This window comes from Triticum urartu, chromosome 1 (genome assembly GCF_003073215.2).
Source record: "Triticum urartu cultivar G1812 chromosome 1, Tu2.1, whole genome shotgun sequence".
Taxonomy (NCBI): Eukaryota; Viridiplantae; Streptophyta; class Magnoliopsida; order Poales; family Poaceae; genus Triticum; species Triticum urartu.
In genome coordinates, this window is record NC_053022.1 from 522956653 (window position 1) to 522970876 (window position 14224).

The window sequence follows — 14224 nt, forward strand, 5'->3', positions numbered from 1 at the left end:
CAGGAAAAACACAAAACAAGCTTGTCCCCAACACATCAAGAGGTTTATCAATCCCCTTATCTTGCTAGTTACAAGATTAAACTGCAACTGATAAAGATAGTAGGCAGCAAGTAAAAGCAAAAGCAACAGGGTAGCAAAGAAAGTATTTGTCTTCAGTAAAGGGGAATAAACCCAGGGGCATTGGTTCACTAGTGCATTTCTCTTAAGTAGACAAGTGGTGTGATGAACAATATACAGTTGGGCAGCGATTAAATTGCAGTATTTATATTTATGAGTATGATCATTCATGGTATAATCTCATAGGAATTACGTCTATGATATGTAGACTCTAATCCAACTGCATCTACAACTAATACACTCCTCTAAGATAAATATCCAGCATGCATCTCAAAGTATTAAGTTTATAAAAAATAGAGCATTGCAATAAACATGATGACAGAATGTAGACAGTAAAACATCAAGTAATATGATGAGAAACCATCATTTTAGCCTTAGTGGCAACAATACAATATGTGCCTTGTCTCTTTCTGCACTAGGATATAGATCACGTCAAGATTAGAACCCACTACAATACACAACTCACTCTGAAGAAGTGCCCATCAAACTTGGACAAAGTAGAGAAATAGATCGAAGATCATACAAAGCTAATCAATTATACACCAAATAAACCTCAAAAGATTCAATTAAATTCAATGAACAATCTGATCATAAAGTGGCAATTCATCATATCCCAACAAATACACCAATGATTATATTGAATTGATCTCGATCATCTGAGACAGCTCAAGGCAACATGGCATTGAAGACCAGAGAGAGAGAGAGAGAGAAAGACATCTAACTACTGATATGGACCCTAGGGTCCTAAGGGAACTACTCACACATGGTCATGGAGGCAACAAAGTTGATAAAGAAGCCTCATGTGGTGGATTCTCTCTCCGACAAAGAACCAGAACATGCCTCCATATTGGATCTCCTCGAAACAAGAACTTGCGGTGTCGAAAAAAATCGCGTAAAATTGGTACTGGGGGTTTTGGGATTTATCGGATTTATAGGTGGTGGAATGGACGTAATGGGGTGCTCGTGAGACCCACGTGACCATGGGGCGCGCCCTAGGGCCTGGGCGTATGGAGGCCCTGTGGATCCCCTCGCACCCCTCCGATGTTTTCTAGAACCTTCGTTGCCCGAAACAAATCGTATGCAATTCTTAGGTTTTTTTACCTCATCGAATATCGATTTTCTGAATCAAAAACATGAATAAAACAACAAGTGGGACTATGCACTGAATTAACAGCTTAGTCCAGAAAAATAATATAAAATGCTATAAAAAGTATTCAAAAGTTGTAATATAATAGCTTGAAAATAAAAAAACATAGACACGCTTGAGATGTATCAACACCCTCAAGCTTAATCCCTCCTCGTCCTCGAGTAGGTAGATAATAAACAACAATTTTTTTGATATTGATTGCTACCTAGCATAATCTTGATCAAATAATGTGATGTGGTATTAACTCAGGATAAAAGTGATGCATGGCAATAGTCTATCAATTTGACATTAAAACAATGATACATGAGCACACAAATAAAATATCATTGCCTTTTGAGAACAAAGATGCTAAAGGAAGTGATGTGATGTACAAGCTCCCACAATTATAGCAGTGAGCCTTTTTTTTGAACTGCAATATAGCAGTGAACTTCAGCATATTCAGTTGTAGCACCAGATGTAACTACAACATTTATGTTCTTCCTCTGAACATTATTGCTTTGTTGTTTAATATTCCAGTTATTTGAAACATCATTATATGTACCCAGTTTTCTAGGTCAGAACATCTTGTTATTAGCAAGAATCACTTTCATCATAGTTGTGTGACCACAAAATAAGGCTCTCTTATTAGCATTAACATGTGATTCAGAATATCATGCTCACTTCGAGTGATAGAATTGCCAAATTACATGATAACCTATAAGTTCCCCCTATTATTTGTAGAGTAAGGAAAAGGTCCGCATAACATATTTTGTGGGTCCAAAATAAGCCAGATCGTTTATTTGTTTTCCATTGCATACTAGATTTAGAGAAAAAAAAGATCTACACTACAAGCTATTCAAACTGGAGTTCAAACTCATGTGCACCCTGATGAAGAGTGAAATTGAGAAATAGTAAAAACTAAAAAAATGATATTTTTTGCAACAAACATGTTCATGTACTCAATTTGTTCATTTTTTAAGAAATAACATTTGTGCTGCTCTACACAGAAAAAAAGAAAGAAAATATCGGTGTTCTTTAAATCTTTGACATTTTTGGTGTCCTAGTTAAAAAATCAGTGTTTAAAATGTTTCAAAAAAAAGTTTGTGTAGCAACGACTTTCTTAGAGCACTAAAAAGTGCACTTACTTACAAAAATTTGCACACGGTTCAAACACACGAACATGTTTGTTGCTCAAAAAAGAAGATTTGTTTGATTTGTTTTATATTTTTCTTTCTATTTTTTGTTCTTTTGGGGGATATGAGCCCGGGAGCCAAAACATCCTCCCCGCTACTTATTTTGATAAAATCAAGCTCTAAAAGGTAGACCTAGGCATAGCACGAGCTAAAATAGTTCTAATTTAGTGTATTAAATTTCAAATAAATTATTGCTTATTGTGTGTGTGTTGCTCCCTAGCTCACCGAGGATCACGTTGCAGTCATTGTTATTCTATTTTGGGTTGTTGGATGAAGATCTGATGGTCCGGATTAGAAGTGGGTGGAGCAAATGATTTTTAGGTACCTCACAAATAGAGGCTCCCCTAGAAAGATGAAGAACGCGAGCTTCAAATGGACGGGCCAGAGGAGGAAAAGGTGTGGTTCTCCCCATGGGTGATTCTAATCGTGAGCAAGATAGAGAACGCGGCCTTCAAATGGCAAAAACATAGGAGCAAGAAGCATCATTCATCTGAGGGGTGATTCTGTCCGCCAGAAAGATGAAGAACGTGAGCTTCAAATGGACAAAGCAGAGGAGCAAGAAGTCGTGGTTCTTCCCATTGGTGATTTTAATGCGAGCAAGATCAAGCACGCGAGGTCCAAATTGATGAACCAGAGGAGGAAGAAGGCGTGGTTTTGCTTCCTTCGGCTAGCTTTGTTCTCCATCAAGATCAAGCACGCAAGGTTTGAATGGAGGAAGAAGGAGAAATGCAAGAAATAACCACTAAAAATCTGGTGGTGTCGGAGGACGTGCGGTTGCAATGGAGATTTGTGAGAAACATCTACGTGATCATCGCAACTTTTCCTGCCATCTCGGCAGTGGTGGAGCTTGACTAGGATGTCAGGGGTGGCAAAATGCAAAGTATAGATGTTTGTGGGGGCTAACAAGGAGATTTTCTTCTAACTATGTCCCTAAAAATCCTTCAGGGATTTTCCCTAGGCTGGGGGGGGGGGGGGGGGGGGGCACAGCCCCCTCAACTATACACATAGCTATGGCCCTACATCTCAGTACATTGTATGTCATATTACTTTACACATTTTTTGCGGGAAATATTACTTTACACATTTAAGATGGGATCCAAAATCCTCTCTGAACATTGTATGTCATATTACTCTACATATTCAAGATGGTTAGGATTTTATTAACTTTATTATTTGTTATTGCAGATGAAGCGATTTGTCTGTCTGCTTAGTGCGACTGCCATTACAAACCTTGTGGTTTTCACATTTTGGGCGGCAAACAAGCGATATGGTTTCACCTTCTGTCCACCCTTCCTCATTTGTCGTTGAACGCCCGTGATAGTTTACATCGCATGCGAGGTAAAAATAACACCCCTGCCGCTTTTGTGTGTCAAATTTAATATATCCATTTCAATTCTAATTATGAAGATCACTTGGTAGACTGAGACAATTGACAACACCTTATTCTCTTGCATCTCCACCATCGTATTGTGCGCCTTTGTGGTGGATTACACAAAGAAGATGGTGAAGAAGTATAGATGCGACAAGTATGTGTGTGTTGGGATACCAATGTGCATGGGCACGGTAAACATGACCCGTGTCTTGGTGAAGTTTTTCTACAAGCAGGTGATACTTGACTCAACTCTGGAGAACTACGTCGTGGATCTACCGACATTCAACTTATCTTTACCACTATACGGTCTATAGGGTAGTTACTTGAAAATCATCATAATTTTTGTTTGGATATTAGGCCATTCAAAGTATATAGTAGTTAATATAATTTCTCATACATTGAACAACCAACCACTGCTTGGTCTGTCCCACAAAATTTAATTACATATTCTTGCTTGGATACAGATAATTGTATAGGTTTTCATACATTAGGCAACTCTATGCTCAAATCTTGGCTCTGCATCCGTGGGCAAGGAACGCCAGCCCTACATGTCTGACGATGACTAGATTGGTTAGATTTTACTACCAGATGCTCTTATCGGATAGGGTTATTTTCAAGTGAAGTTCCCGACAAATATCATTGTTCCACCTCTGGTTGCCTTGCACGGCCGTGCTCCTCGCGATCCAGGCAGTTGAGCTGCTGGAGAGATAATGCAGCATGTGTTAGGCATAGTTCAAAGCAAAAGCACCAAGGATCAATCATTAGTACACTTGGGCCTCATTCAGTTTGGAGGATTTTTATAGAAAAAACATGAGAACAAGGATTTCAGAGGAAAAAAATTTATATATGCATTCGGTTTGTAGGAAATGCGTACAAGAATTTCGTAGGAATACTATTCATTTCCTATGCTTCTGGAGGAAACTACACGTCTACTCAAAGCTCATTTTGCGTGTAGGAACGAAGCAAGTCAATTCCTTAGGGTGGCAAGTGCTATCCTATCAAATTTCTACATCACTTTAAATTCCTACGTTTAGATTTTATCCAAACCAAATGAGCCTTGAATGTATACAATGGCTGGATGAAACTGCAGGTTGGAGATGTGCTCTGCCCCGCCTTTAATTTTTAGTTGTCGACTTGTTGACAGTGCTGCTAACCTTTTCAGCCTACACAAACAAATAATAGCACATCAGACAAATGTAACAAACACCACATAGAACAGAATAAACAGGCTGAGATTGCCTCATTTGTGTACCGCTTTCTTGATTGGTTGCTTGCATTTGCGGAGGAACTTGCCGCTGCTGCTCGTAGACACCGAATCCTCAAAGCCGTATCTGAAAATTTACAATTGACACTCTCCGCAAGAGTTGGGCAACGAGCTAACCTAATTACACATGTGTAGTACTGTACAAACGGCGATGAGCATATGCATATACCCGGGAGCACATCATGTCCAACAAGGACAGATGACGCACATGCCACTGTTGGAGCTGGACCAGAGATTGATGGACAGTAGTAGCTTGCACGTAGTAGTACTACGTACAACCACCATGAAATTTACTCGGAAAACACAGCCCCCGATTATCATGGGCAGCCACATATGACACAGTACGACACGCAGCTCCAAAGGTGGGTGTCGCCATCTCTCGCCCACAGCCTCGCCTGCTCTTCGGTCCATACTCCGATGCACGCGCCGTGAACTTGAAGCAGCTGAGAGCTCCGACCTCGCGCGCCGCCCCGCCCCGCCATGAAGTCGTCGTCTCAGAGCCACAGCCCCAGGACCCCGTCGCCGCGCGCTCGCGGCACGGCGGCGGCCCCCGACGCCGACCACGCGCGCTCCTCCTCGGAGCCATGGGTGCTCGCATGCGTGGACGACACGTGCGTCAACGACGTGGAGAGCTTCGCGCGCACCGTCGCCGCCGTGAAGTCCAAGCCCCGCCCCGACCTGCTCCCGAGCGTGCTGTCCCACTACGCCGCCAAGTGGCTCCCGGACGTGGCCACCACGTCCGCCTCCGGCCGCTTCCTGCCCCCGGAGAGCCCCACCGCCACGTGGCTCAAGAAGCGGCTGCTCCTGGAGACCCTCGTCGCGGCGCTCCCGCCGGACCCGCCCAGCGGCGCGGCCGCAGACGACGGCATCACGTGCGACTTCCTGCTCAAGCTGCTGCGGGCGGGGAGCATGGTGGGCGCGGACGCGGCGCTGCTGCGGGAGCTGGAGTCCCGCGCGGCGCGGCGGCTGGACCAGGCGACGCTGGCGGCCGTGATGATACCGGCGTTCGGGCACGCGCCGGGCGGGTCGACGCTGCTGGACGTGCCGCTGGTGCTGCGGCTGGTGCGCGGGTTCCTCAAGGAGGGCGGCAAGGGCGCCGGCGGCGGAGCCGGGGCCAGGGTGGCGAGGCTGGTCGACGCGTACCTGGCGGAAGCCGCGCTGGAGGCCGAGCTGCGGCCCGCCGAGCTCGAGGAGCTCGCCCGCGCTGTGCCCGCCCACGCGCGCGCCGCCGACGATGCGCTCTACCGCGCCGTCGACACCTACCTCAAGGTGACCATGCATGCATGCTTAACTCCGTTTCCATTTTTATCTTTCTACGATATTGCGCTTTGTACTTTGGGTCAATGGCCAGAAGACTGCGTGAAAACTTGTGAGGCGCGCAGTAGTACAGTGTTTCTGCGTTTGACCACTACATTTTGCATGGGACAGCGCACCAGCTGGGTAAAAATACATGAGTATAGAGTAATCTCCATGATGGCATAAAGATCATAACAAAAAAAAAGTGATACGGTTAACAAAAATACTCCCTCCATCCCATAATATAAGAATATTTTTGACATTAGTGTAGTGTTAAAAATGTTTTCTTATATTTTGAGAGAGAGGGAGTACATGAGAACGAGGGGAGAATCGCGCAAGTAGAGTACGCACAGTTGAAAACACTGTTTTACATTCCCGTCCGCATTCATTCATCTGTCGCAGACGCCAGGAGATTTTGTCATAAAACCAAACTGGAAATGCCTCATCATTAGCCGGAGTTACTATGCCTGTTGGTGTGTTCGGTCACGGGAGCTCCGACTGCTACACAACAAAATGTTGCCTGTTGTCACGCATATCTATACTCCGGTGCCCTTTTGTTCTCATCCACGACACTGTTTGTCCTTTGTTTTCCCGAGTCCTGGTAGCAACTTCAGTGCTCACACTCACAGTACAACTTACTACAGTGCAATATTCCCTTCAGATTCATCTCATAATGTGTGGACGAAGTTGTCAGACTGGGGATCTTGCAGGCACGGCCAGAGCATGTTCTGTAGATACTTGCAGCCATATATGGCTGCCATGCAGACACGATTCATCTTTTAGTTTCATGGGCATTGCCGCATGCGTATCACAAGTTCAGAGCTTTTCGGAGCGAAATGCATCCCGACAAATCAAGGTGGATGTCATCCGCTGCTCCATTGTTCTTCGCATTTCACAGCGTTGTGTTGTCCGTATCATATTCATCCATCCCTAGAGTTGTCATGCGTTGCTGCTCTCTGGAGAGAGGCGGATTCGCGTGCAAAATTAGGACAAGCAAAAGAAAAGATGTTAATTTTTTTTAAAAATTACTTGACTGAATCATGTTCAGTTCAATGTTGGCATTTTACAGTTTCTCTGTCTTTTAACTAGAGGTAAACGCTTGGTTCACCTCTAGTTGGTTTAACTAGATGTTCTGAATTTATATTATAATATCAGGTTTATCTCTCTCTACTCTGACGCCTCAATTCTCTGAAATCTTATAGAATTCATGTGTTTAAAAAATCATGTTGCAATTCATTGGGCGTGGCATCACAATCCTACGTTCTTTCTATTTCAAGATTTATAAACTCATGACCCGCAAAAAAAAAGATTTATAAATTCCTACAATCCGAAGAATCCCCGAAAGGGTGGGCTAGAGGAGGAAGAAGAGTGCCCAACCGTTCAATTTCTATCCAACCACTAGGACAAAATCGACTTAGGACGATTTATTTTTTCCATATAAGCAAAGTGGGGGAAGGTGTGTACCATGCAAAACTTAGGCCTATGGACCATACGCATTTTTATTAGGGTGTTTAAATAGTTTGACCTATATTGTGTCAATGGAGGTCGGGGCCCCACGAATCCTTCTCCAGGGAAATTATCAAAGTGGGGGAAAAGTGTGGCGGATGATCAAATTTCCCTGCAAAACCGATATATGCTCCTTATTGTTGGCGACCCGAAGCGAACAGGCGGTCGGGTTCCCAGCCTCTTCTTGTAGTCGGCGCTGATCTACTTCATCTCCTGTGGCCTTGTTGGCGACCCGAAGCGAACAGGCGATCGGGTTCCCTGCCTCTCCTTGTGGTCGGCACTGATCTGCTTCACCTCTTGTGGCCTCAGGTCCATGGACGTGCGACGAATCCCAGCTCTTGCCGGCGGGAGGGTTTCAATGTTTTTTTAATATGGTTAGGGTTTGTGTCTTACTTAGTAAGGCGAAGCGGCAACTGCACCGGTTCCTTGAAGATGAAATATGGTTCTCCCTACTTGGCACCCCCATCCTGACGGTGCGTTTAGAGTCGTCGGAGAGTGTGTGGAGGTGTGTCTCCGACGGATCCGTGTGATTCAGTCGATGTTGTCTTTGGTGGATCCGCTTAGATCTAGTTTGCGTTCGTGTGTATATGGATAAGTGACGGTTGCTATTCTAGTGTGTTGGTCATATGCGACCTTAGTACGACGACTTCACGATTTTCTACCGCAACAAAGTTTGTCCGACTTCAGTCACGGAGGGCAACAAGGCGACGCCCTTCCTTTTATTCCGGTGCTTATATTCATCGCTAGATGGTTGAAGGACATGAGTGGATTTGTACTCCCATAATATTGACGATTGATTACATAAAAAAATCATCACGAGAAGTTGTTCATTTCCAATTTCGACTGATGTACCAGGCACACCCAGGCGCCGGGAAAGAGGAGCGCAAGTCGCTGTGGAGGCTGATCGACCCCCGGAAGCTGTCGGCGGAGGCGGCGGCGCACGCGGTCCAGAACGACCGGCTGACGGTGCGCTCCGTGATGCAGGTGCTCTTCTCGGAGCACGGCAAGCTGAACCGCCTCGCCGACCTGGGCGCCTCCTTCAGCGGCGCCAGGGTCCCCTGCAGCCCGGCGGCGGCGCTGGACTTCCACTCCGGCAGCGGCCGGTGCCCCTCCAAGCGCGAGGCCCTGGCGCAGCACCAGGAGATGCGCCGCCTGCGCGAGGACGTCGCCAGGCTCCAGGTGCGTTCGCCGGACATTTTCCAACTCCGACGGCAGCTCTCATCAGGTGCTAACGGTGACATGTCTGGGCTGCAGGTGCAGTGCAGCGCGCTGCAGGAGCAGGTGGAGAGGCTGGGCTCGGAGAGGAGGCGCCGCGGCGGCGGCGTCGGCGTCGGCGGCTTCAAGTGGAGCACGCTCTGGTTCGGCGGCGGCGGCATGGGCGGCGACGTCGCGAGGATCGAGGACTCGGAGAGCGGCATGGAGCGGCAGACGCCGGCGAGCGGGAAGAAGGGCAGGGCCAGCATGGCCACGGCGACGCCCACGCCGACGCGGCGGACCCCCAGGTGGCGCAAGTCCATGTCATGAGAGGAATCTGAAGCCGGCAGCGGCGCTCAATGTTTACTAGGGTTCTTCATAATTTGTCTCTCCTTTGGTTACAGAATTACAGTTTCTAATTTGGTACTAATAGATCAAGAACTATATGAATTTAACAGTTTATAAGTCTCTCTTTCTTCACAAATCATGAAATAGTCGTACACACGCCAATCTGATTGCTGCAGATCACTTACTAGAAATGTTTCAGAGATTACTGACAGAGTTCTTCAAACCTTTGCGAAACAGAGAGTTCTTCAGACTATGCCTCGCTCACAGAAACATACTTATAATGTAAGAATTGGGTACTATCTTTTTTTCACAGATCAACAAATAGTTGTACACGCACACACACCAATGTGATCACATGAGGGTGATCACGAAACTAACCACAAATGTTTCACAGGCAGAACCTCAGACAGTAGTCTGCAAGCTATGCATCACTAACTTATTCAGCTACAGAAACAAATAATAGCACTTCAGACAAATGTAACAAACACACACACATGGAAAAGAATAAACACAGGGCTGAGATTGCCTCATTTGTGTACGGCTTTCTTGATCGCCTGCTTGCATTTGCTGAGGAACTTGCTGCTGCTTGTAGACACTGAATCCTCATAGCCGTATCTGCGATCATCGTCGCCACCCACCTTAGGTTTCCTGCCTGCACAGTCCGAGCCTCTCCTCATTCCCAGGATCTTGGAGGGAGAGGATGGCAGCGACCGGAAACCCCTACCGCTGTCGGACCTCGGGAACCATATCTTCCTTTCCACTTTCTCCTCCTTGATGTCAAAGCTACCCCTGCATCTTGGTGTGCCATGGTGACCAGCAGCACTCTCACCACCAACGTCGACGATCTCGTCGACACATTCAGTGATCTCATCAACACATTCAGTGATCTCATTCCTGCAGCTCTCGTCTTCGTCATCGATTCTGCTTTGAATTTCCTGCTCATCGTCCGAACCGTTCTCCTCGGCGGCATTGTGGTCTTCCGAGGAACGGCACGCCGCTTCATTCCCTTCTTGTTGGTCCTCCATGAGCATGTGGAGCCACTTATCAACATTGCCCTTGCCTCTGTAGTTCATGTTTTCATTGTCTTCTGATCTGGCAACACGTCGAGGATGAAGCATTTCATCATCCTTTTGGACTGGCAGTGACTGCTCTGTGTGGTACCTCGGCGCCCCGTACACGCCGGTCGCTCTATATGGAGGACTTGGTGGAACTGAGGGGGTCCTTGGGAATGAGACTGTCTGGCTTGCATGATGAGACCTTTCGGTCTCGGACTCGAGCATGGCTGCCTTGCCCTTACCATCTCTTGACTTGATAGGTGTACCAACACCCCTTGATGCCATGGTCTCCTTTCTTTCCCTTCCCCTGCTACGGTGCCGCTCTCTGATCGTCGATTGTTCTAGTTTCTCCCTCACCGATGCTCTTCCCCTTTCAGTGTAACTTCTGTTTTCATCAGTGGAGATGGACCTTCTTGGGAAGCTTATCACCTTGGAAGGTTGCTCAGTGTTGACATAACTCATTGTTGAAGTCCCTTCTCCAATTTCTTCCCCTTCCAGGTTAATGTATGCATCTGAAGTCCTCTGAGCCTCCTCCAAGAAAACCCTCAGCTCCTGTTTCAGAGGGCTGCTCCTCGATACTCTTTCTGGCAAGTACCTGAAACTCTCACACTGCCTTTCCTCTGGGATTTCATCGTCGACCCGGTACCTCTTCCTTGCTTGATCAATGAAAGGCTTCACCTGCCTCTCCAGATCATCCCTGTGCTGGTACTTCTTGCGGAGCTCGGTTTCAGATGAGTCACACATTGCTCTCTGTGCCTCCAGTCTCGCCATCAGAGTACTGGTTGCAGCCTGGTTCAGCCTGAGTTGTTCCTTGTACACAACGCTCCTGCATTTTGCACCACAATGAAAAAAATTAGCACCAGCTAATCAAGATTCTTCAAAAGAAACTAGCAGCTCTTGGTTTTATAGGATCATCCTCCTTACTGGTGCATGGCGTCTCTGATCATCTTCTCGAGCACTGTCTTGTAGTTGGCCTGGGCGTCTGCCAAGCGACGGCACTTCTCCACTCGCCGACGCCTCTTGATGAGCTGAGCCTCCAGGTCCTGGATGGCTACCCTCTCCTCCTCATTCTTCTGCTGCATCTCGCTCACCTCGTTCTCCAGTTCAGTGAGCTCAGCTTGCTTCTTCTTGGCCTCTTCTCGTTGCCTCAGCGAGTCCCTAGCCATGACGATGGACAGGTAAGGATTGCTGATGTAGCCGTCAACATCTGGGTTGTTGTTCTCTTTCATCATCGAGTTACCACCATGGCCGTGGGCGGCCAGGTTCTCGTCCTTCTCGCCGGAGAACTTCTTTGCAGCTACACGAAAAGCAGCCCCTCAATCATCCATAGCTCATATGCAGATGTGACGAAAACCAGGAAATTAATGCAAGAAATTCTCTGACAAGCGCATACCGATCAGGGGGTAATTGGACCTCACTGGTCTGTTGGCGTCAACTGATTTGAGCACCGAACTGTCGGAGCCCCTGGCGGATACGATGGCGGCGGGCGCGAGGCCTACTTTCTTCTTCATCTCGGCGAAATGGTGCGGGAACGCGTGCGCCTCCACCGCCTGCAGCGAGCTCAGCTCCTCGTTGGCCCCGTCGGCGAAGAGGAACGCGAATGCTCTGTTCCTGCACGTACAACAGTTTCAGAACAATCCGTCTGTCCACCTGAAACCTGTTGGTATACTCAGGGTGAGCAAAGGGCGTCGGACAGGAGCTCACCTGAAGTCGGTGTTCTTGGAGGCGAAGATGGAGAGGAACTGGTTGACGGAGATGCCGAGCTGCAGATCCCACCAGGGGACGAGGAACTCCAGCTTGTTGTGCTTCTTCCTGGACGCCTGCAGCTGCATGATCCGCAGGTTGCTCGGAACCGTCCTCCCTCCCCCTGCAGATCGAGGAAAACCAAGCATCCGTCCACCGTCCGTCAGAGTTCAGAACCATGTGGTAGATTCAGAACCAGCAAGGAACATGTAGTAAAATCCTTCTTACTGGCGCAGGGGAACCAGTGGTGGACGTCCCAGGCGAGGGGCGAGGCGGCGTCGGCGTGGAGGTAGAGCACGTTCCCGTAGGCGTCGACGCGGAAGAGCGCCGGGTCGAAGCCGGCGTTGCCGAGGTGGTCGAGCTGCTTCCAGAGCAGGTTGGCGAAGCCGCGCGGGTTGGCGGTAGGCGCCGCCTCCGCGTCCACCACCGGGAACGTCTCGTTCAGCTCCTTGGCCCGCAGCGCCTGCACGCACCAGACCAGATCAGATCACGACGCGGCGGAGGTCGAAGCGGGGCGAGTGGATCTGCGCGAGCGAGAAAAGGCAGGTACCTCGTGGGGCTGGAGGACGTAGGGGAGGAAGGCGCCGGGCGGGCCGTGGGCGTAGGGGAGGCCGAGCGCGCCCCCGCCGGCGCGGCAGAGCCTGGCGTAGGCCTTGGGGTAGCCCAGCGCGTCGTCCACCGCCCTCTCCTCCTCCGTGAACGCCGCCATCGATCCGCGAACGCCGCCGGCGAACCTACGGAGCAATGTTGACTGATGTGTCGGGAATCGGGATCAGGTGCCTGATGATGACTGAGGTGTGTACGGGCTGCGGAGCGGTGAAATACAGCTGATTATTTTGGCTTTCTTCTGCCGGAGCGGAGGAGCGTTGCGTCTCTCTGCGCAACGGTCGGCACGGATGGGGACGGACGGCGAGAGCCGTTGGGTTGGGGCTGGTTCAAACTCGGCACGTGAGGGGGCACGTGGGGCGGGGGCGAGTGAGTCTGGCTTGTGGGGTGGGGCGGCGGACGGCAAGTGCGTACTGTGCACAGCTGGCGTACACTACGTACAGTAGTGAGTATACGTAGTACGAGATTGTATACGCGTATTATTTTCTCCTTATTTATGGCGACGATTAATTACGGATTGATGTGGGGAATGCTTTGATGAGTTGGCATTGAATGACTGATCCGTGCGTGTCAGAAGGACACAACGTGCAGAGTGGGCGCCGCGGAGTTTTGTTTAGGACGGCAGCCGGTCCACACACCCACAGATGGATTTAAAACCCATGGTTTTGTTTGTTTCGGCCGGTTTGAAATCCGTGGTGAGCACGAGCCCAACACGACGCCACCAACTCGCGCGCGCGCAAGCCTATCGTTCGTGCGTGCAGGGCGCTTCAGAGACGAGCCACGACAGCCTGAAGTTGCTTGGACCGTGGCGGCACCATGTTTTCCGTGTGAATATTTTGGAAGACGTTCCCTGAGAAGTAAAGTCTGATTTAAACCTTAACATTGTACAGCTAGTTGAAAATGAACCCTCATCTTCAAATCCTTGAAGTCTATACCCTATTTTATCTAATCCCGGACATTTTTAACCCTGCGGTCGTATCCAAATAGGGATTGCCTACGTGGTATCGAGAAAGACCGGGATGGGTGGATTAGGCCATGTGTGGGGTTCGCTTGTCAGCAGGGACGGAGGCTGCACTAGCAGCGGCAGCGACCCCGGGCATCTCATCGACCTTTTTGTTTCCGTCATGGCTCGACACTGTTTGCAGACGTAAACGGGTGGCGTCCATGTCCATGCGGTTACTTCGGTTCGGTCCAAGCACGCGGTCACCATATCCTAGCTGCTGTAGGTAGAAGGCATCGTACGAAGAAGACGAGGGGCGAAGCAGCTACGCCAGGGGGTCAACAAGGGAGGAAGAAGGTGGCTGGTGCGGTGCCACTGGGTACAACACTGTGGCCGCTTTGCGTGCTCACGCATGTGCCAGGGCCGCATGGGCATGCTGCAATATGGAGACCCAGCCAGCGATG

The 14224-nt window shown here is 48.8% G+C and overlaps 2 protein-coding genes across 2 annotated transcripts; one reads left to right on the forward strand and one right to left on the reverse strand.

Moving 5' to 3' along the window:
- Window positions 1-5364: 5364 nt before the first annotated feature.
- On the forward strand, window positions 5365-9536 carry LOC125525042 (coleoptile phototropism protein 1-like). Its single transcript, XM_048690062.1, has 3 exons — window positions 5365-6341; window positions 8730-9053; window positions 9129-9536. Exons 1-3 carry the CDS (start codon window positions 5553-5555, stop codon window positions 9396-9398), a joined length of 1383 nt encoding a protein of 460 aa, XP_048546019.1. The 5' UTR covers window positions 5365-5552; the 3' UTR covers window positions 9399-9536.
- Window positions 9537-9691: 155 nt separating this feature from the next.
- On the reverse strand, window positions 9692-13088 carry LOC125525030. Its single transcript, XM_048690056.1, has 6 exons — window positions 12765-13088; window positions 12443-12677; window positions 12176-12338; window positions 11865-12082; window positions 11396-11768; window positions 9692-11297 (listed from the first exon to the last, which is right to left on the reverse strand). The coding sequence occupies exons 1-6, from the start codon at window positions 12921-12923 to the stop codon at window positions 9944-9946; spliced, it is 2502 nt and encodes an 833-aa protein (XP_048546013.1). The 5' UTR covers window positions 12924-13088; the 3' UTR covers window positions 9692-9943.
- Between the last annotated feature and the right edge of the window lie 1136 nt (window positions 13089-14224).

Excerpts from the sequence above, each read along its gene's own strand:
- LOC125525042 (XM_048690062.1), top strand. The coding sequence starts at position 5,553 with ATGAAGTCGTCGTCTCAGAGCCACAGCCCCAGGACCCCGTCGCCGCGC. Across the intron at positions 6,342-8,729 it reads CCGTCGACACCTACCTCAAG|GCACACCCAGGCGCCGGGAA; the intron begins GTGACCATGCAT and ends CTGATGTACCAG. Across the intron at positions 9,054-9,128 it reads AGGACGTCGCCAGGCTCCAG|GTGCAGTGCAGCGCGCTGCA; the intron begins GTGCGTTCGCCG and ends TCTGGGCTGCAG.
- LOC125525030 (XM_048690056.1), bottom strand. The coding sequence starts at position 12,923 with ATGGCGGCGTTCACGGAGGAGGAGAGGGCGGTGGACGACGCGCTGGGC. Across the intron at positions 12,083-12,175 it reads TCCAAGAACACCGACTTCAG|GAACAGAGCATTCGCGTTCC; the intron begins GTGAGCTCCTGT and ends TTGTACGTGCAG. Across the intron at positions 11,769-11,864 it reads GTCCAATTACCCCCTGATCG|CTGCAAAGAAGTTCTCCGGC; the intron begins GTATGCGCTTGT and ends CTTTTCGTGTAG.